Here is a 19,374-nt window from a genome sequence, read left to right on the forward strand (position 1 = left end):
GAATATAGGAGGCCAAATCCTCAATAGTGAGAATTGTCATTATAAATGATACCCGAAAGCACAGTGCAAAAGGTATGGCTCACTCGACATAAAAATATTTCTTTTGCTTGTTTGCTTCATGGAACGTAAGATTTGTTCTAAAGTCACACTGCTGGTGTGATTTGAATTAAAAAATAAATATCCAAAAATACAGCGATTCACAGTACAGCATACTATGATAAGAAAACTTATTATTTTTTTCATTTAAAAAAGACAAGAACGGCAGACGAGCTGTGGGGCTTTTTCCCCCGTACGTGGCGGGTGCTGCCGGGCCGGCTCTGCACTCTGTACCCACTGCTGCCTCTGAAGGACAGAGCCAGGAACGAGGCCGCTATTTCCAGTAGCGCTTTCTGTACGTGTGTGAGCAAATTCCACTGAACCTTCCATCCACAAAGTTACCGCAGGTCAGGGATGATCCCTGCTGGCTAGGGAGCCGCCTCATATTTCCTCCTTCACCCAGGGACCGGGGTGTTTCCCGGCCCCACGGAGACTGCAGCACCGGGGCGCTCCCTCTCCGCCAGCGCGGCCTCCGGGCCGTGCGCCCTCCCAGCATCCCGCACGTGGAGGCCCTCTGCACGGCAGGAAACAGGTGGGGAGATGGGCAGGGCAGGCCCCCTCCCGCCAAGTCCTCGTATGGATTGCTGCATATATCTATATGCGACCCGCCGCTCCGCCTACACCTCGCCGGTAACTTTTTTGCCGGGCTTCGCGCCGCCCTCCGCCACCAAGGGACCAGCCAGGGTGGTGGGCTTAGGGTGGCAAACTTTCTGCCCAGATGGGCCAGGGTGGCAGCTTCGTCCTTCCTTTATCTTCAGCATCACGACTGCAGCACCATCCTCCCTCGGGCGCGCCACGCTGGGCGGGGGGCGGTGCGGCGGAGCCCTGCGCTCATTCCGGCAGCGGGCGCCGCTCCGTTTCGGCCCGCCCCGCACCGGAGAGAGGGCGACAGGCTCCGGCGGGCTCTGCTGCTGCTGCTGCTGCTGCCGCCGCCCCCGTCGCAGGAGGAGAAGGATGGAGCCAGGCAAGGAGCCCCGAGTGACCACGGGGGAGAAGCCCAGCGAACCAGAGCCGGCGACTTCCTTCCAGGCCCGGCTGTGGAAGAACCTGCAGCTGGGGGGCAAGGGCCGGAGCGGCGGCGGGCGGGCAGCTGCCGAGCGCCGCACTGCGGAGCCCCTCGCCCCGCCGCCGCAGGCCGGCGGCAAGGGGGACCTCCAGCCTGGCGGCAAGTGGAGCGGCTTCAAGAGGCGGCGGCAAGTGCTAGACCGAGTCTTTTCGTCCTCGCAGCCTAACCTGTGCTGCTCGGCCGCCGAGCCGCTGGAGCCGGCCGGCGAGTCCGGCTCCACCCTGCGCCGCCTGCGCGAGCACCTGCTTCCCCAAGGGAAGGGGCCGCCGGCCAGCCGCCGCCCGGAGCCCGCCGCCGGCTGTGAGGGGCCGGCGGGCGGCAGGGAGGGGCGCCGGCCCGGGGCGCACCTGTCCCACCAGAAAAGCTCCTCGCTGCCCAGTACCGCCTGCCTGGAGCAGCTGCTGCAGGGCTCGCCCGCCGCCGGCAGGATCCAGGACCAGCGGACGGAGGACGGCGACAGCAGCGCGGTAAGTGCCGGCTCGCGTCGCCCTTCTGCGTAAAGGGCCGGGTGAAGAGGTCGGGCGGGAGGTATGGTAATCCCTGGGGAGAGGAGATGAGGTGGGAAGGGAGCTGAGGTGAAGAGAGGTGGGAGGGCGACCTCTGGGGAAGGGAGCTGAGGTGAGGCGAAGGACGGCCACGACTGAGTCTCAGCCCCTCTTCCCTCTCGCTCGCTCACTGTTGAAGAGTGCCCTTCGCCTAAGGGGGGAGCGGCTACGGTCCCGCCCGCGTCCCCTGCCCTCCCCAGCACGCCGTGACGGGCGGTGTGGCGGGCCCGAGCCGTGCGCACACCGCTGCCAGCCGTGCTCCTGCTCCGCTGCAGGAGCGACCTCCCTCAGACCTTCGTTGCATAAACCATGCAGAGGAAAGGTGTCTCGGAGGCTGGAGTTAGGCTTCCCTCGCTCTCACGCCTTTCCCCAGTGGCCACCTCGCACGTCTGTGAGGGCCGTCTCTGCTGGTGTCCGCTCTTAACGCAGCTTTTCCTCAGGTAACCTCGGCTTTTTTCCTGCTTTGGTTATCCAAATTTGAATCACTATGTCTTTTGATTTCTGCAAGACACACAGACGACGACTGCTAGTACACATTTAATAGACGGTAGGTAATTATTTGGCACACTGGGTACTGTCTCATACAGATGTCAGTTTAGTCTATGAGACCGTCGTTCTGGTTGTTGGGAGAAGGCAGTGAACAAAGCCGTAATTCTTCCAACTGTCAGTTTTTAAATTACGTGGTGAAGCTACTGTTGATAGGGGCTGCTGAATCTTGGAATAAATTTACTGCGAGAAAAGTGGAAAACATGAGTATTTTTTGATCTTGTGTGATTCTAAGCAGTCATCCATATTTTTCAGGAATAACTGACTAATGAATATTATTATAAATTGTCTTGTGTTATAATCAGGGAGAAATGAGCAGCTGAAGTAAAAGGCATGCTCATGTATTGTCAAAAATAGGCTGATAAATGTATTTGGCTGTGTCCAGAGCAGTACCTATGCTAATGAAGAATGGTAGTAGTTCTGCAGTGATTTGCAAGTGTACCTTGAGGTCAGTGGTACTTTAATGTTCATCTGCAGAATTCAAAGGAGTTCATCTTCACAAATATGGGACCTAGACTTAACTTTGTGTCATGGGGTTGCTTTGTTATAATCACTGGCCTGACTGGAAATGACTGTGGTTATCTCTTGTATAATGCTTATAAAGGGTTTAGATCATTGCTTATTGAGGTGGGATTATTGTTACAGGTGTCTATAAAGTGGGTATTTCCCTGTAGTAGTGAATCCCTTCCTCCCCAAACCCCTTGCTCACAAGACTGTATTGCACATTTTAAGTATTTAAGTACTATTGTTCAAGACGACAGGATATTATTCTGCTTTAAAGACTGCTGAATCTATCAGTATGAGAATATGTTACTTTTTTTCAGTGTTATTCTGCTGTTGTGTTTAGTAAAGAATTGTAAATGTTTATTTACGAAACAGGTCAAGTGCAAGTTGTGTACCTTGTTTAGAACAAGGTACAGTCATAGCATTTGGAAAGAAAACTGCTAAATCAAATTAATTTAGGCTCTAACAGTTGTTTTTAATTAGCAGGATTTTGACAATTCCTCCAAGCGTTTTCTAGTATTAATTTGGGCTATGCCTGGATACCAGGTATGCTGGTTTTGATAATAAAAAAAGCTTGTTTGTGTATTGGTGCAGTTTGCAGAGCTGCTGATTGTGTTTGTTTCAGACGGATGATCTGAAACAGAATAGCTTTTCTGCTATTTCTTAATAAGCTTATTCACTGCTTTTCTCAACTCTAAAGTATAACCTCACTTGGGTTATTAAATCCAGTTTAATTCACCAGCTTCACTGAGTTGTAGGATATTTGGGGAAATACGACTCCAATTATAAAGCATTGTTGATTGTTTTCAAGTATGTCTGGTACTCCTCAATGACCTGTTAACAGAGCAAGTACCTTCCACTGTGAGCAGCTGGAGTTTCCAGTTCAGTACTTCAGTCCAGTTTTCAATACCTCCGGAGTCAAGCCTTGCATGCTTACAGGCTGTACCCCAGGGCAGTAAAGTCCCTTCCTAATCTCAGCCATGGCCTTTATACCCCTCTGAGTATTTGGGATTCCACGTCTGGTAGCATTAATTTGGAATAACTTGCATTTTTCAAATCCAAGTTTTACTTTCAGCACGTGCTGGTTTTAACAATTGCAGGGAACCAAACTCCAACCAAGCTGTTCCCTTTCCCCCTGCACCTTCTGACAATGGAGAGACAATAAGATGAGATTGAGAGATGGGATGATTGAGATGAGTTAAAATAACAGTTTACTAAAATCATAATAACCATATCAGTAGCGAGAAAAGTATATAAAAAGAGGGTGTCCCACCCACGAACACTGGGGGCAAAAGAAGAAATGCTTCCCAGAGACAGTGGTATGTATTCCAGACAAAGGCAAAACGGCCATGAGAGCTCCGGTGGCTTCATGTTCTCATCTCCCCAGCTCAGTCTAAGTAGAGCAAGCAAACCCCTCTGAATCTTGTGCCTTGCTGCTGCCCTGGACCACTCCAGTAGTTCGGTTCTGCACAGCTTTCTCTGGCATTGCTGCCCTAACTCGGCTCTGCTGGGGCTTGGGCTCTGAATGGCTCGCTAAGCTTGGCTCTGTGCCGACCCTTCTCTCTCCTTTTTTCTAATATTTTTCTAATATTACCTTGGACTTGGCATTGCTGTCCTTCAGCACCACATCTTAAAGCCACAGCTGGGAGGAATGGGAAAGGGACTGACTGATGGTGGTGAAGAGCGGCTAGGTCCACCTGGCTGATCCCAGTACCTTCTCCCTGGAGAGTGCTGGGCAAGGTGGTACTCTTCCCCTCCTGCTCCTTGGCATTTCCTGCTGGGACCACACCCCCATTGACCACAGCGATGATGTGTGTGGTATGGAATAAACAGCATTAAAGGCTCCATTCTATTTTTTCTGGAACCAGGACACAGCAGCACAGACTTTCAGCTGTGTCTGGATTTTCATTGTCTTTCCTAGCAAGTCTTACATGTCCAAAGGAAAAAAAGTATATCAGGATTATTAAAGTGACATTAAATTACCTAAAAGTAAGTCAACATAAAATTGCAACTTCTTTTAAAATATATGTAAAATTTTATTGAAATAGAGAGCAAGTAGATGCTACTACCTCTTTTGGATCAAGGCTTGAAGTTTTTAGCAAATCTGCACACAAAAAGATCTACTACATATTTAAGGGACATGATGGAGAGAAATAAAATTCCACAATAAGTCAAATTTTTTATGCTTTTAAGCTGAAACAATACAGTTGTCATCAGTGAAAAAGAGCATAAATTAGTGGGTGGGAAGACTTAAAATGTAAGATTTTATTGTGAAATATTTGGCATAAGCAAGCCATTTAAATTTAATTTGAACTCATTAAAATGTGGTATATCAATATTGCATTGGGTATGGACAGTCTTGTAGAAACCTAGTTTTTTCAGTATTGAATAAAGCTTCTGTTGCATTGAATAGGATTAGTGTCTTGGTTGAAGTAGAGCTGCACAAATAGAAGTGTAGTCTTATGCAAACAATACCTATTATATTTGAGCACTAAATACTAACCTAGTTCTTTGCTAAAGAGTGAATACTTCTTGGAGCTGTGTGTGAATATTTTTGGAAAGGGCATTTTAAGTATTCATTGGCAGAAAACTTAGGTTTCTTTTAAACAGTAACTGGAAGTGTAAATGTGTGTTTTGAGGACAAATAAATGAATGCATGTGCATGATTTTACATCACTCTTCTTCCAGTTTCCAAAGACTATGAGACAGGTTTCCTTGGCCAAACTTTTCATACTGTCCAAATTGCAGCCAATCACTGCTGTCATGTAGGTGAGACCTACGTGTGTGCTGCATCCTTGAAGGACTCTAAGTCGATGGTGACGGATGCCTCCTGGGGTGTCTGCTGAACAAGAGATGACAACACTCCAGGAGCAATGTTTCACAATGCTTCCAGTGTCTGAGTGTGCTGCCATGGCCCAAGGCAGTGAAACAAGAGTTTTTCTATTTGTCCCTTTTAATTTTCCTTTACGTGCCAGCTGGAGCATAAATTTATCTGACAGTGCCTGTGCCAGCATGACCTTTCTCTTTAATGTGAGATGTGGCTTTGCATGAAAAGTTTTACGTCACTTGTATTTTGTCACAGTAATTTAGTAAAAACCAGGAGGATGGAAATATCTCTGTTTCTTAAGATTTGCAGTAATAGAGACCCTACAAGTGTTTCACTGTCTTAATCAAAGAACATGGATCTGGGCATATGTCATATTGAATCAACAGTGAACATGAAGAGGGCTTAGGGAGAGGGTTCTTAATTGAAGGGATGTCCAGGCTGCAGTCTGACTGCCACTCTTGTGGGCACTTCTCTCCAATGTGTTTTCTTGCAAGATAACAACAAACCTGATAACAACAAATTTTGTAATTTCGTGCTTCTTAAAATGTGTCCAGGTTGATCCATTACACCAAAATGGTGGACAGGTTCTTAACCCCTTCCCTCAATGTTTCCAGTGCTGTGAGTGGCTACGTGAATAACTTGGAATTGTGGGAGAGCACTGGGGTTATTGCAGAGAGAATATGGAGGCTGGCTGGGGCTGCTGCTCAACCTGTAATTTCTTAGCCATTAGAAAGCAAGTTTCATTAACTTTGTCACACATGGAGCTGTTTGTTTCATTAATAAGCAGAGACTGGAAAACAGTGGTCTAGAATATATAATACAGACTGATGAGAGATGAGATGAAGTGAAAAACTAGAGATGAAAGACCCAACAGAGTCTTTCCCATTCTTGCAAATAAAGATAACTTTTAGTCAATAAAGTTGATGTAAGAGGGTGAACTGTGTGGCACAAGAGGAGGACCTGCAGAAAGAAGGGGAGTTTAGTGAGCTGGGTTTTATGTGGAGACTGAGGGTGAAGAGCATTGTCTTGTACTGAGATGCTGGGAAAGAGAAAAGAAGTCATAGAGTAGTAGAGTACAGGCTGAGCTGGAAGGAAGCCTGGAGAGAAGAGAGGGGAATTTGGATTTAGTGTGGAGTAGGATGCATAGCCATTGAAGACCAGACTGGCATACCATGTTTCTCTGCCTATACCAAAATGAATCTATAATTGGTTTAGAGCTGTTTGAGTCCGTGAAGTTGAACAAGGGAAAAACTTGGTTTGTTTGTTATAACTGGCATATGTCACAGGTATATGATCCAGCCAAAGAAGGAGAAAGAACAAGAAAAGAAAAAAGGCTGAAATGTTAATGAAAAGCTACACAGATAATGTCACCCAAGAGGATCTTAATCGCTATTTTAATAGCACTGAGAAAGATGAAGGTGGTGGGAAATTTGGAAAACTGCTGACTGTCAGGGATTAATTATCTTTTCCTGACAAAATGCCAGTACAAAACAGGAAGAGTTGGAGAGAGCTAATTTGCACAGGTATTTGGAGCATGATTTGAGAGCAGCATATTTCTGAAAATTAAGAGGACAATATTTTAGAAAACTGGAGAACGCTTGCATTTATGTGTGGGATGTGGCCTCTGACACACAGGGAATGATAGATGAAAAAATGTTTAGGCTGGGTGAGAAAACCATGGAGCTGGTTAAATTACATAGAAATAGCAACCAAGAGTAAAAAGCTGTTGCTAAAGTTTGTTTCATAAAAGACAGCTGTTGCAACTGAACAAAGCTATTTGTTTCTCCAAGAGTTTGGACATCTGATTTTGTTACAGGATGTTCAGCATTGCCCAATTTTTCATTGTATTAATCTCTAATAAAAGGTTAATCTTTGATCAGTTTGGTATGTACTAATCTGTTTCTTGTGCTCTGTCAACATCTGACCAGACTGTCAGTTTACACTATTTTAATACAGTGTATATATATTACTGGAAGATAAATCAAGATACAGCGCAATAGAGTTGTATTTAATTATTGAATGACCTTTGCTTAATTAACTAAAGATCTGCAGAGTTTTCAAAGTGAGGTACATTATTTTTTAGAATTTATCCTCATGTGAAATATTTAGATATTTTGAAGTGAACTAATAGTAGCTGTTGACTTAATATGACTATCTCTGACCTCATTTAAACCTTATTTCCTCTTTTCCGCACCCTTTACAGCTCATTTATAAAGGTGTTTATAGTAAAATAAGTAAATTGAAAACAGTAGATGTTGGAAAACAGTAGATGTTTGGAGGATAGGAATTGCCACAGTCCTTGCACTGAAAGATCAAATAAATGCTTATTTTGTAACTCTTCTGTGAAGTGTTTAAGTTTCAGGGATTTTATGTGGATTTCAAGTGACTATGTCAAAACTCTTACTTCAGAATGTGTGTTTCATAACCTACTGACCTATGATGAACTTCTAAAATTTAAAAATACAGATACATAAACTTAGTTATAGCATTAGACTTTCTTTTTTCCCAAGAAATGTTGAAAAATATTCTTTCTCTCTCTTTAAAATGTTGAATGCAGAAAATTAGTCATTCCAGTAAGACTTATTATCAGTTACTATTTTGTTGTGGAGAGAATTATTTTCTAGTCTTATAAAAAAATAAATATGACTAAAACAGTTTTAAAACTGCCACTATGTCACTTAGCACACAGCTTTGTAGGAAGTTCTGGCTTAATTGGTTTGTCTTGTGTTATGTGCTAATAAATTAATAGACCCAAATGTCTTTTTTTTAATGAGTGGCTTTTTTTTTTGTTCTTGTTGTTGGTTTTTTGTTTTGTTTTGTTTTTTTACTTCTTGGGTAAATTTCTGTTTTTTCTCTCTAATCTTATTATTTATCCTATATTTTGGGTATTACAAGTGTCTTCTAGGGAATTTTAACAGGGTAGCTATAATGTAAGCCCTGAAGTTTTTAAGTTTAAAAAAGAAATATTTTCTCTTTCTTGTAAAAGAAAGCAGAATTCCCCCCAATTCTTATCTCTGGTAGACTTAATTTATCAAAATGAAAAATTAGATCACCTTTAGTCCAGTATGGAGTTTTTTTAATGTGAAGTTTGTGTTCTGCTCATTATATGTTCCATTCAGTGTATTTCTGTAAGGGTGAACTGATGACAAACCATATCAAGTGCACCAGAATGATCTGTCTGTATTTGTATATATTGAAGTCTTATGGGGTAGGTGATTGTGCTGGTTTGCAGGTAAACTAGCAGGAGAAATTAGCTCCACACAAATACCTTGTGAGAGATTTCAAGTTGGAGTTACAATTTAATAGGAAAATTACATAAAAGCAGAAAGTTCAGAAACACTGGTTTAAACTGACAAAGTCAGAGTACAACCTTGCCCCTGTTGGGAGGGCCAGGGGATGGTGATTGCAGTCCAATTAAGCAGTAGCTGCAGGGCTCCTTAAATGATGGTTGTGATCTTGTCAAAAGCGGTAGTCCTGTGGAAATTCGGGCTCCTCCTCTAGATGCCCATTGGTGGTAGTTGTTCTTCCAGTCCCAAAACCCCAGATTATATATGGTCAGATTCAGCAGGAATGTTCAGTACCTTCCCCGGGGCAGGGAATTCCTCGATTGAATGTTATAATCCCCTAAGTCATGGGATGTTTTGGGGAGTCCTTGATGACCCCATTAGGGCTGTTGAGCCGTTATGGCCCATTGACAAAGATGACCCCCGTAGACGGTGCCCTTATAAAAGCAGAGTCAATTTGTGAAGACAAAGAAATGCTGTCATGCCACTCCGGTTTTAACACCTAGCTTGCAGCCTGGCGGTAGGGTGTGCACTGAGCAGCTGCTGCAAATGATCCACCACTAACTGTTCATCAGGACTAAGTAGGTGGGTGTGGAATACATAGTTTGGCTACAACCATATGGGCACTCTTTCTCCGGTAACCATGACACTGACATTGATATGACCTTGCCAACAGCCAGAGGTTTCATATTTCAAAGACTTAGGAGCAATGATACACCATCACTGTCAATACACCTAGTTTTGAAAGGTTCAGATTCAGTGTGAGATGTGAGGGCTGGGGCTAAAAGGATTGCAGTACTGGGATTTCTGTCGTTAAAGCACCCCATGTTTCATATGAGTGATTCTTTTGGTGAGGAGGAAGACTGTCTTATCGAGTCAGGTAATTAATAAGGATGGTGAGCAGTCTTGTTCATTGGTGCTCTACTTGGTAGTTGCTGATTTGCTTTTATATGTAGTCATTTAAGCAAATAAAATAATCACAGAGTGGATTGTGTTGAAAGGACTTGAAGGATAATTTTAGTGGTTTATAAACTGATGGATATAAGTACTGCTACATGGATAATTTGACGCGAAGGGATTTTTTTACAACTAAGATAATACATTTTGTAATGTATTGAATGAGTAGGATTAGAATGTATCAAGTTATCCCAGATTTGGCCAAAGACAGTGTTAATTTTCTGACAGTTCCCATGAGGTTGCAGCTTGGAGCCTTGCAGGCACCCCGGGGTTGCTGTGGTATACCATTCATATCATCGTGGGGAGGGAAGGAGTAAGGGATTTACATTTCTGCAAAGAAGGGGAATGTGGCTTTGAGTGGAAGAATAAGGCACCACGTGGAGGATTGCTGCTATTTTGTTCCTTTTTTCCAGGGAGCAAGTGTTGAGTGCAGTGGTGGGGCAGCTCCATCTCTAACTGTGGTGCAGTCACATGGGATTGAACTCAGTGAGCATTTCGCATGTAAATCACCCTCTCCATATAGTTCCTATTAGTATTGTTGCTGTTAATGTTTGTTTTCATATCACATTGCTGTTTGCCAGTAAATGGTCATCTCAACCTACTTCTACCTTTTGTCTCTCTCACTAGGGGCATAAGGCTTAATTTCCAGCTGGGTTTCAACCCATGTTTAAACAAAGGGTTGAGGAAACAACAGATCTGCTAAGGGTTCTAAGCATTTTTTGTGTTAGGCACAAAGCCCTCTGGTTACAGTGTTGCTTGGTCTGTGCATGTGGTACCTAACTCACACATTCCTGTATGTGTTCTTCATGGTGCTCTTTTTCAGAATGGGGAGAGGGATCAGAATGGCTTTGTTGCTGCACTGTGTGATATACTGTATAACATGATAACATCAAGGGCAATGAGGATCATTTGGATGTGTGTTCATCAGTGTTGCTCTTCTGCCTGGGCCTGGGGTGGCACCTCTGGGAATTCATTAATAATTGTACCCAGTTTGGGCGGTGGAACAGGGGAGGATAAATGCAGTAAGCCCATGGGCCAGTTAGGATAGAACAAGATGTAAAAACAGACTCTGCAGTGCGGCCAGGATCCTTCCTGGATCTCTGATAAAAATTATCCACAGAGACTCAAGGGTAAACCTTGGGTTTCTGGAGTCGGGGATACAAAGGATCCAGCCTGCTAACCCTAATTGAAAATGAGATGCTTACAGTTTATTGAAGGGGTTTGAGCTGCTTTAGGAGTGCTTGACACCAAAGCTCAGCTCCTCCTGGCACCTTGACTGCCAGTGCTGAGCTGGATGTTCGAAGGGGAGTTCCATTTACACATCATGTCACTGATACTACATGGAGTAAGTCGATTGCTCTGACCACCCAGTGACCTTAAACAGGAAACAGCCATCGCTCAGGGATCTTGGAAATTATCATGAACCCAAAGGTGAAAATTTTGGATTGTTATCAGGAGAGCAAAAGGAAAAGGTGACGTGTGCTGAGGATGTCTCACCACATAATTAACCATAATTTTTCAGAAAATAAAAAGAGTATATGCTCTATTTTGTGATGGCTCCTGCTCTGTTATAGGAATATATTCAAAATAAAAAGCTACGTTATGGAGTCCTACATGGCAAATCACAGAAGCTACGGAGGGACAAGGTACACCAGGTTGTAGAGCTGAAAAGCCATCCAGCTGGCTTTAGATATCACTGAATCAGAGACACGGCCAGTGCTCTACCTCTACACTGACTTGTGGATGACAATAAATGCACTCAGGGGTAGCTGGGCCAATGGAAAAGGACCAACTGGCAGGACAGAGGTAAGCCCATCTGGGCTGATGAACTGTGGTGAGTTGTCATTGGCTAGGTAGAGAAGCTGGCTGTAAAAGTACATCTAGTTAGATGCACATGCACCCAGGAGTTGGGCTACTGAAGAGCATCACAGCAAGGGATAGTTAGATTGGGCTGTGAAGATTAAAGTGTCTCAGGTGGATCTGGACTGGCAGCATAATGATGAATTATTTCTTGCATGATGGACTCAGGTTATCAGGGAAGAGCGGCAAAATTGGAATGGGCTTGTGATCAAGGGGTGGACTTAACAATGACTGAGGTTATCCATAACTGTGAAACATTCACTGCAATCAAGTTGCCAAGCAGGCAAAGCCACTGTGATATGGTGGATGATGGCTGAAATATAAATACGAGGAGGCCTGGCAGATTAATTACATCATACACCATACAAACCTGCCATGGCAATCGTTACATGCTTACAGTGGTTTAAAGAACTGCTGGATGGCTGGAGTCGTACCCTGTGCCTTACGCCACTGCCTGAACACCATCTTGGGGTTTGAAGACCAAGTCCTGTGGTGACTTGGCACCCCAGAAAGAACTGAGTTGAACAATGAAACTAATATTAAAAATGTTTCACAGAGACACCTTGGCCAGAGAGCATGGTACTGTGGTACTGAGTTGGTATCATATTCCCTGTGATGCAGTACCCAATGGGAAAGTTGTATGATACAATGGACTGTTAAAAACCACACTGAAAGCAGTGGGAGGTTGGACCTACATTTAGCAAAGGCAGTCTGATTAGTTAACACCCAAGGCTTTATCACTTGAGCTGCCCCTGCCTCCACATAGTGTAGAAGGGGATAAAGTTCCCAAGGTACATACGGTACATGTGTTAGGGAAAACAGTTTTGATTAGTTCTGCCTCCCATCTGTGGGATTTTTTTGCTCAAGGACCTGGGTGCACTTGGTGGATAATACAGAGGGTCATGAAAAGGTGATGTGTATGCAAAGGAGATTTGATTCTCGGTTGAGAACAGTCTGTAATGTTGAATTACATGTGTAATGTTTGTTGCTGAATGACTCTACAGCTATATGTCATAATATACTATGGACAGTATGTGTGGGGGAGATGCTGGAGTGGTTCTTGGAAGATGTTTTTACAGTTGATATGTTGCTACCTGCTTCTGACTTTAATTTAGATAATAGATTTGGTGGTTTTTTACAGTTCAGACTGAACTGTCTGTCATATTTTCATGTTATCCTTTAGCAAGACACAGCCAATATGAATAAATAACTTTGATTTTTTAAATGAATACTTAAAATTGATTCTGGTAAAATCTACCAGTCTCTACTAAGCTTCAATGCAGAAATTCTGAACTAGAGACAGGTTGTGCTCAAATTGAGTCACATTTTTGTTATGTACTAATGCAACACAAAGGGTTATTTTTGTCTTTGAAAGTTTTAAGTAGATAAGATTTAGTAAGGAAAAGCAATAGAATTCAGAGGAAATCCTGACAATAAGTGAGACCAAGATTTCTGACAAAAGAAAGTTCAAAGAAAGCAGAGCAGGGAATGCAGAAGTGGTATTGATAGAAACTTGGTAATGTTGAGACAGGGGCCTATGTGTGCAACTTTAGGAGAGGATGTCCTGAAGGATTTGAAAGAGATATCTGAAAAAAAAAAGAAAAATTCCAAAAGCAAAACCAGTTGAAATAAGTTTATGACCTACACTGTGCCTGAGCAAGAAACATAAATCCACAGAATTTATTTTACCGATGAATGAGATGGCCAATTTGGCACTGCAGGATTTTTTTGCAGTGTAGGATACAGGAGTTTGACTTCCTGTCGACCACAATCTATTAAAAATCTAGGTTCAAGAAATAAATGAAGGAATTTATAGAAAAATGTGAGAATGACTGCTTTTAAATTATGGGAAAAGAGAAAGAGTCTGTTTTAATACCAGATAGTATCATTTATCATTTATATTATAATTAAAATTATGGAATATTAATAAAATTGAAAATAAAAAATTCTGCAGTACCTTTCAGTAGTATGCACTATTAAATCCTGGAAGAAATTTCTGGAAGAAATAGAAGAAAGGAGGACTCCTGCACTTGAAAGTAAATGCCTAAAAGTAAGTATGTAGTATTAAAAATGAATAGTTTGAAACACATTTAGACCAAGAAATCTGATATGATAGACTCAGGAAAAAAGTATGTACACTAAACTTCAGTGAGCTGTTGTAAAAAAAGTAACTTTTTCCAAAATTTGGCTTCTGGCAACTTCTACAACTAAAATCTGCTATTGTCAAAACATAAAATAAGTTAAAAGAGATGAGAGATATTTTGCACATTTTTGTACAGATAAATGCAGTCTGAGGATTCCAAATATGACAATGCTTATGTTGTTAAAAAGTTTAGAATTTTGATATGCAAATAACATTTTCATATTAGTAACTAGTTACTACTTGCCATTGACCATTTATCAGAAGTGCGAACTTGAAACACTTTTTATGTATTTTCTTTTTTGTTTGCTTTTTAAGGTCAACACATGGAAAAACAAAAGAAAGGGGAAAACCCCAAGCTTTAAAAGGGATTTTTTCGTATGTAATTTTTACATTAATATTTTAAAAAGAAACCTTCAGAAGAGCCAAACAGCAAAATCAAGGATTCAAATGATCCCTTGGTAGTTAAAATTTCGTTAAACATTTAGGACCCTGAAAATTGGGACATTTTTATGAGTAATATAAACAGATATTTGTCATATGGGAAGTTCCACTTACATTTTCATACTGATTTATCTGCCTAAATTCCTGTTTCTATATGCTCAGATCTTTCTGAGCTTATTTGAAGGTCACAGCTCATGCTGAGCAGCAAGACCACAATAGGAAGTCAGATTGCTGCACAGAATGTGAATGGCAGAGCTTGTGCCTGCTTTGCTTTCAGGACAGACATTGCTCCGACAGTGCTGGGACTATATTTGTAAATTTCAATTCCACAGGCTTAAGCTAATCTTAAGTTTTTTTTGCCTACAAGATAAGTGAAAGTATTTACCTTGGCTTTAGACCTGAATTAAGAAAAGAAGGGGTGGGTGAAGGAAGAAGCTCTGTTATGAACATGCACAAATGCATGTGTGCTTCCAAAAATATTCTTGGGGCTTTAAAAGAAATGTAGGAAGAAAAAGCCTTGCAAAAAAGGAGTAAGGGGTTTTAATGGGTTAGTTGAAGTAATTGCATTATCTACTTCTGATGAGAGCCTGTGTGATCTTTACTGTCAGAATACTCCTCATTGTCATAGGTAACAATAATTTAATAACTGGTTTTCTCTTTGTTTTTAGGGATTATAAAATTTATTTTAAAAATATTTTTCCCCTGCACTTTTCCTGTCCTGTAGTAAACCTATTTGGTTTGTAGATTCCAGTAGCACTAATGCTCCTCTGTTAATAGGTAATGGGTTTCTGTGGGAAGGATGCTAATCCAACATTCTGGGAAATCTCCTGGGAAGTTCTCTGAAATCATTTGACCAAGTCTTGTCTTTCTGCTTCAGTTTCTATGGCAATACTATACTTTTCTCATCTGTGTCATGGTGGTAAAGGCAATTTATTTATTAAACATCAACTTCTCCGGTGAGTATTGTAGCTTCAACAATAAGGATTTTGGCTTGGGTTAACCAGCACAAGTACAGCTACAGGTTCTCTTGGCAGTTTTTCTGGCTGGGGCTAAATGTAGCTCCACAGCTGAGCTACATAGGTAGCCTGAAATAAATCTCAGCCATTAGCAGCCACCAAGATGCATGATACCTAGAACAGATGCCATTTTAGCCAAAATTAGGAGGCATGATTTTGAAGACTGCACAGCTTATGGTTTAAATGAAAATAAATGCTGCACTTTGTAGTGTTGTGTCATCCAAAATGAAGCACAGTACAAATTTCCTTTATTAGGTGGAACAGAGTCTAAAAAATACCCATCTTTCCTTAAAGGAGCCAAGTCTTCCACTGTAGAAGTTTTTATGTATGGCTTTGACCTTAGCCTAATATTATATACATATTTAAACAGATGCAAAATTTTAATAATAATAATAAGTAACAAATTTCCTCATGCGGTATGAGTGAGTACTCTTGGTCTATTTGAACTTGAAAGCTTGGTAGCCTAATTACCTATTTACTAACTAACCTAACCTAACCTAGTTCAGATTTATTCCACTGAGAGATTTTTGGATCTTCCATGTGAAGGTTTTTTTGGAAACAATTAGACAAGTGTGTGTGTACATTCTTATCACAGAATCATCTAGGTTGGAAAAGATCTTTGAAGTCATTAAGTCCAATCCAACACTACCTTGTCAACTGTACCATGACATGAACTGCCATGTCCAGTCTTTCCTTAAACACCTCCAGGGATGGTGACTCCACCACTTCCCTGGGTAGCCCATCCCAATGCCCCATCACTCCTTCTGTGAAGAACTTCCTAATGACAAACCTAAACATGCCCTGGCATAGCTTACAGCTGTGTCCTCTTGTACTATGAGACATGTTTACATGCAGGAGTATGCATAAGGTATTTGTAATTTGTGTACATCACTGCTACAAAAAAATAAACTTGAGGTGTCATTGCACTTCAGTAACATGGCATTAGGAAGTCTGTGTGTCTTCTCAGTGGCATTTTCATGGTTTTATCAGTTATTTTGTGTGCCGCTGTCAAACTGAATCTGAGTATCTTTTGTGCTGTCACGAAGGGAAATGTTTTATCAGAGAACTGAAGAGTGAGAATGTGTGCCTTGTGTAATGCCAGGGGAGCAGTGACACCTACCACCAGATTTCTCTGTCTTACACTAAAGCATTTGGTGATACTGAGACTGTTGTGTAATTTTTGTTGTGTAATTTGTCTGTGTTTCATGCGTGTACTGTGTTTGTTTAGCCCTGGTCCTATAAGGTTATTAGCTCAAAGAATCTGGACATTCTGTCAAATCCTTATTCTTTTTGGGATGAAGTGTTCTGTTCACCAATAACATTTTAATGAATCTCAGGTGTAGTGAAGGAGATACGAGCAGCATATTGTCCTGAAATGTGAATTAATATATTAAAAATATACAGTTGGGTTGCATTTAGTGGTAAAATAGCACCTCATATGCAAATAGAGAAACTGGTTAACTTGTTGCCTTTCTGGATGAGCGAAAAGTGACACAACTTTAAGATTGCCTAGACTGAGAGTCTCTGTGGACAGTGGTACTCCAAATGCTCTGGGTAATTGGAGATGTAAGTAGAAGGTTGCTTTTTCTCTGTGTCCCTGAGCAGATGGTCCTGTGGATGAAGACAGAGAGGACTCTTGTAGCAGCCTTCTTAAATTAAACAAGGAGCAGGGAGAAGAGCTTGGCTTTCTGCCTCTTTGAAACTGGATCTCATGAAAAGAAACTATCTTAAGTAGGCAGGTTTTAAACCTGGTCTTCATATATATCTAGAAAAGCAAGATATCTTTTAGCAGTTCTAATATAGTAAGGAAACTCTGAGGCAGATGCCATTTATTTTACCAGTTAGCAAGTATCTCACTTCTGTAGGCAAAATCCAGTGATTGTAGTGATGGCAAGTTTTTCAGCCGTTGCTTTACTGTCTTGCCTTGTATCATACTTGAGGGAGATGGAGATCTGTTGGAGCAGTGATACATGTGAATAAACTCTTATTGTTTCAGTTGTATTTAATTGTATCATTATGCAGTTGTTCTGAAAGAAACAGCAATGTGTTACATAAGTTATGCTTGTTCATACTAATTATCTCTTTGATTAAACTTACAGAAGTCTATAAATAATTCTTTAAAAGTATCTCTTTTATATTGCCTCTCACTTAAGACTATTAATGAAATTAAATACTAGTTACATGTCAAAGGAGAAAAATTGTGGCTTTCTAGAAGATATTCCCAACGTGCTTTTCAGGTAACCCTACAGCATAACCCAGCAGACTGTTGCCTACTGATGGAAGAGGAACACAATACTAGTAGTAGTCACTAAGCCAAACAGTTAATCCTTCCAAAGTGTATGCTGCTGGCACTGGAATTGTTTGTTATTTCCATCCATTATAGCAAATTCTTTCATTATTTTGGTTTTATTTTTTTGAATTATTTTTATGGTGATTTCAGTGGTTATTTATAAGTGAATGACAGTGCTTTTACTGGCAATGTGTAGTTTCAGAAGTGTCATCCTGTACTTTTAATGAGCATCTGTAGTGAATATTGTAAATATCTGTGTCTTTCAGTGCCAACAGCGATGTTTCAGATAACTGAAGTTGTTCTTTAAGTGCCCAGTAAAATCCTAAATGACTGCGAGGCTGTGTGTGCCTTCCAGCCAATGCCAGCTAGCCAGATGTCATACTTGGTTATTCCTATAATGAGAAGCTGTTTGATCCCCTGTGAGAATTGAAAGCAGAATTACAGTCATGGGGTCTCAAAGACTGCTGCTGTAATTGCTGACTTTTTCTACTGTGTTCCTTATTTATGTTGAAAAATTAAAGTGGCAATAGCAATATCTGAAAGAGACTTAAGAATAGAATTAGAATATCTGAAATAGATAGAAACCAGTCTGCAAACAGATTCATGAAGTCTTAAGTCTGATTAGAGTAAGAGATAAATGAATGAAATGTTCATGAGAATTAGGAAAAAATTCTCATGAGACATTCAAAAGTACCTGAAGGAAGAATGTATGAAAATAACTTAATCTTGAAAATTTGATTGCAGATTTTAAAAGTGGGGTTAATCCCAGGAAGTTTGGGGTTTTGATGACTGCAGATTTTTGCAGAATGTTCTGGAGGTGTGTGTTTATTTTGGTTTGACCTCATCTTTTCCCATGGAAGACTAACATTAGTCAGTATTTCAGTCTTTTCTCTCCTGCTTCAAGTTGTTTTATGGGAGGAGACATTTTATTATTATGACTATTTTAAAAATAATTTTGTTAGATGAGTATAGGAAATCCAAATCTGTGCTTGTGATAACTACCCATTCTCATTTCCTATAAAGCAGACACTCCTTTCTGCTTGACCCGTTGTAGGTTACTGACCCAGTTTTGCTCACCTTTTTCTCTGTAGAGGGAGATATCACCTGTTACAGTCATGGTGAGGCCTTGATAAGTCTTTGTAACAGTCCCTGATGAATTACGAAAAAAAGTCCCCACTTGTGACAGAGAAATAGTCTGTGAAGAATTGCAATGGATTTGTCTGAATGTGCTCGACATGTTGGAGTTCATAATTGGATACTGATGGCCTGTGATATTTTCTGCTGTGACTGTAAGAATATATTCTCATTAGAGAACACAACTAATACAAGGTTTGTAAGATAATGTGGTTTAATCCAATGGTATTTTTGTCCAGGAGCAAGTGACTGCAGAAACAGTTAAACACATCAGTTACTAAACAAAAATTTTATATGAGAAATAGTGCTGACAAAGGCATAATGTTGACTTGCAGTTCTCCTGATGTATATCATTCAAATAAGAATGAAAGAAACTTAGTGGCTTCATACAATAAGTCTGGTATATTTAAGTACAGCATATGGCTGCAGACTGAACAGAACCTTAACTGATGCTCTTGTTGGCATACATCTGGTAATATTGTTGAAGCATATCTGAAGAGGAATAATGAATGCTAGGGACATCTATTGAAAATGCTTCTGAAATGTGTGATTTTAAAATGGAAGGTATAGTCCTCTCCCTACACATCAGGGTGTCATATCTTGCAATGCTCTCTGCTGTGCTTGAGTGTGCAGCTGATGCACTGAAGCTGCCCTGAGCCAGCCTG

The 19,374-nt window shown here is 41.3% G+C and overlaps 1 protein-coding gene across 6 annotated transcripts in view; it reads left to right on the forward strand.

Moving 5' to 3' along the window:
- The first annotated feature begins 1,030 nt into the window (after positions 1–1,030).
- MCTP1 (multiple C2 and transmembrane domain containing 1) overlaps positions 1,031–19,374 on the forward strand; it is a 222,866-nt gene continuing 204,522 nt past the window's right edge. For 5 of the 6 annotated variants that reach the window (XR_015799421.1, XR_015799420.1, XR_015799422.1 and 2 more), the window contains exon 1: positions 1,036–1,629. Coding sequence is in view for 3 of the 6 variants with exons in the window: in XM_088156368.1 (XP_088012494.1) it covers positions 1,051–1,629 (579 nt within the window). In the remaining 3 variants the exon portion in view is untranslated. Of the gene's footprint in view, positions 1,630–19,374 lie in introns of all 6 variants that reach the window. The other variant, XM_088156371.1, reaches the window with a different exon arrangement.

Source organism: Sturnus vulgaris, chromosome Z (assembly GCF_052056855.1).
Source record: "Sturnus vulgaris isolate bStuVul1 chromosome Z, bStuVul1.hap1, whole genome shotgun sequence".
NCBI lineage: Eukaryota > Metazoa > Chordata > Aves > Passeriformes > Sturnidae > Sturnus > Sturnus vulgaris.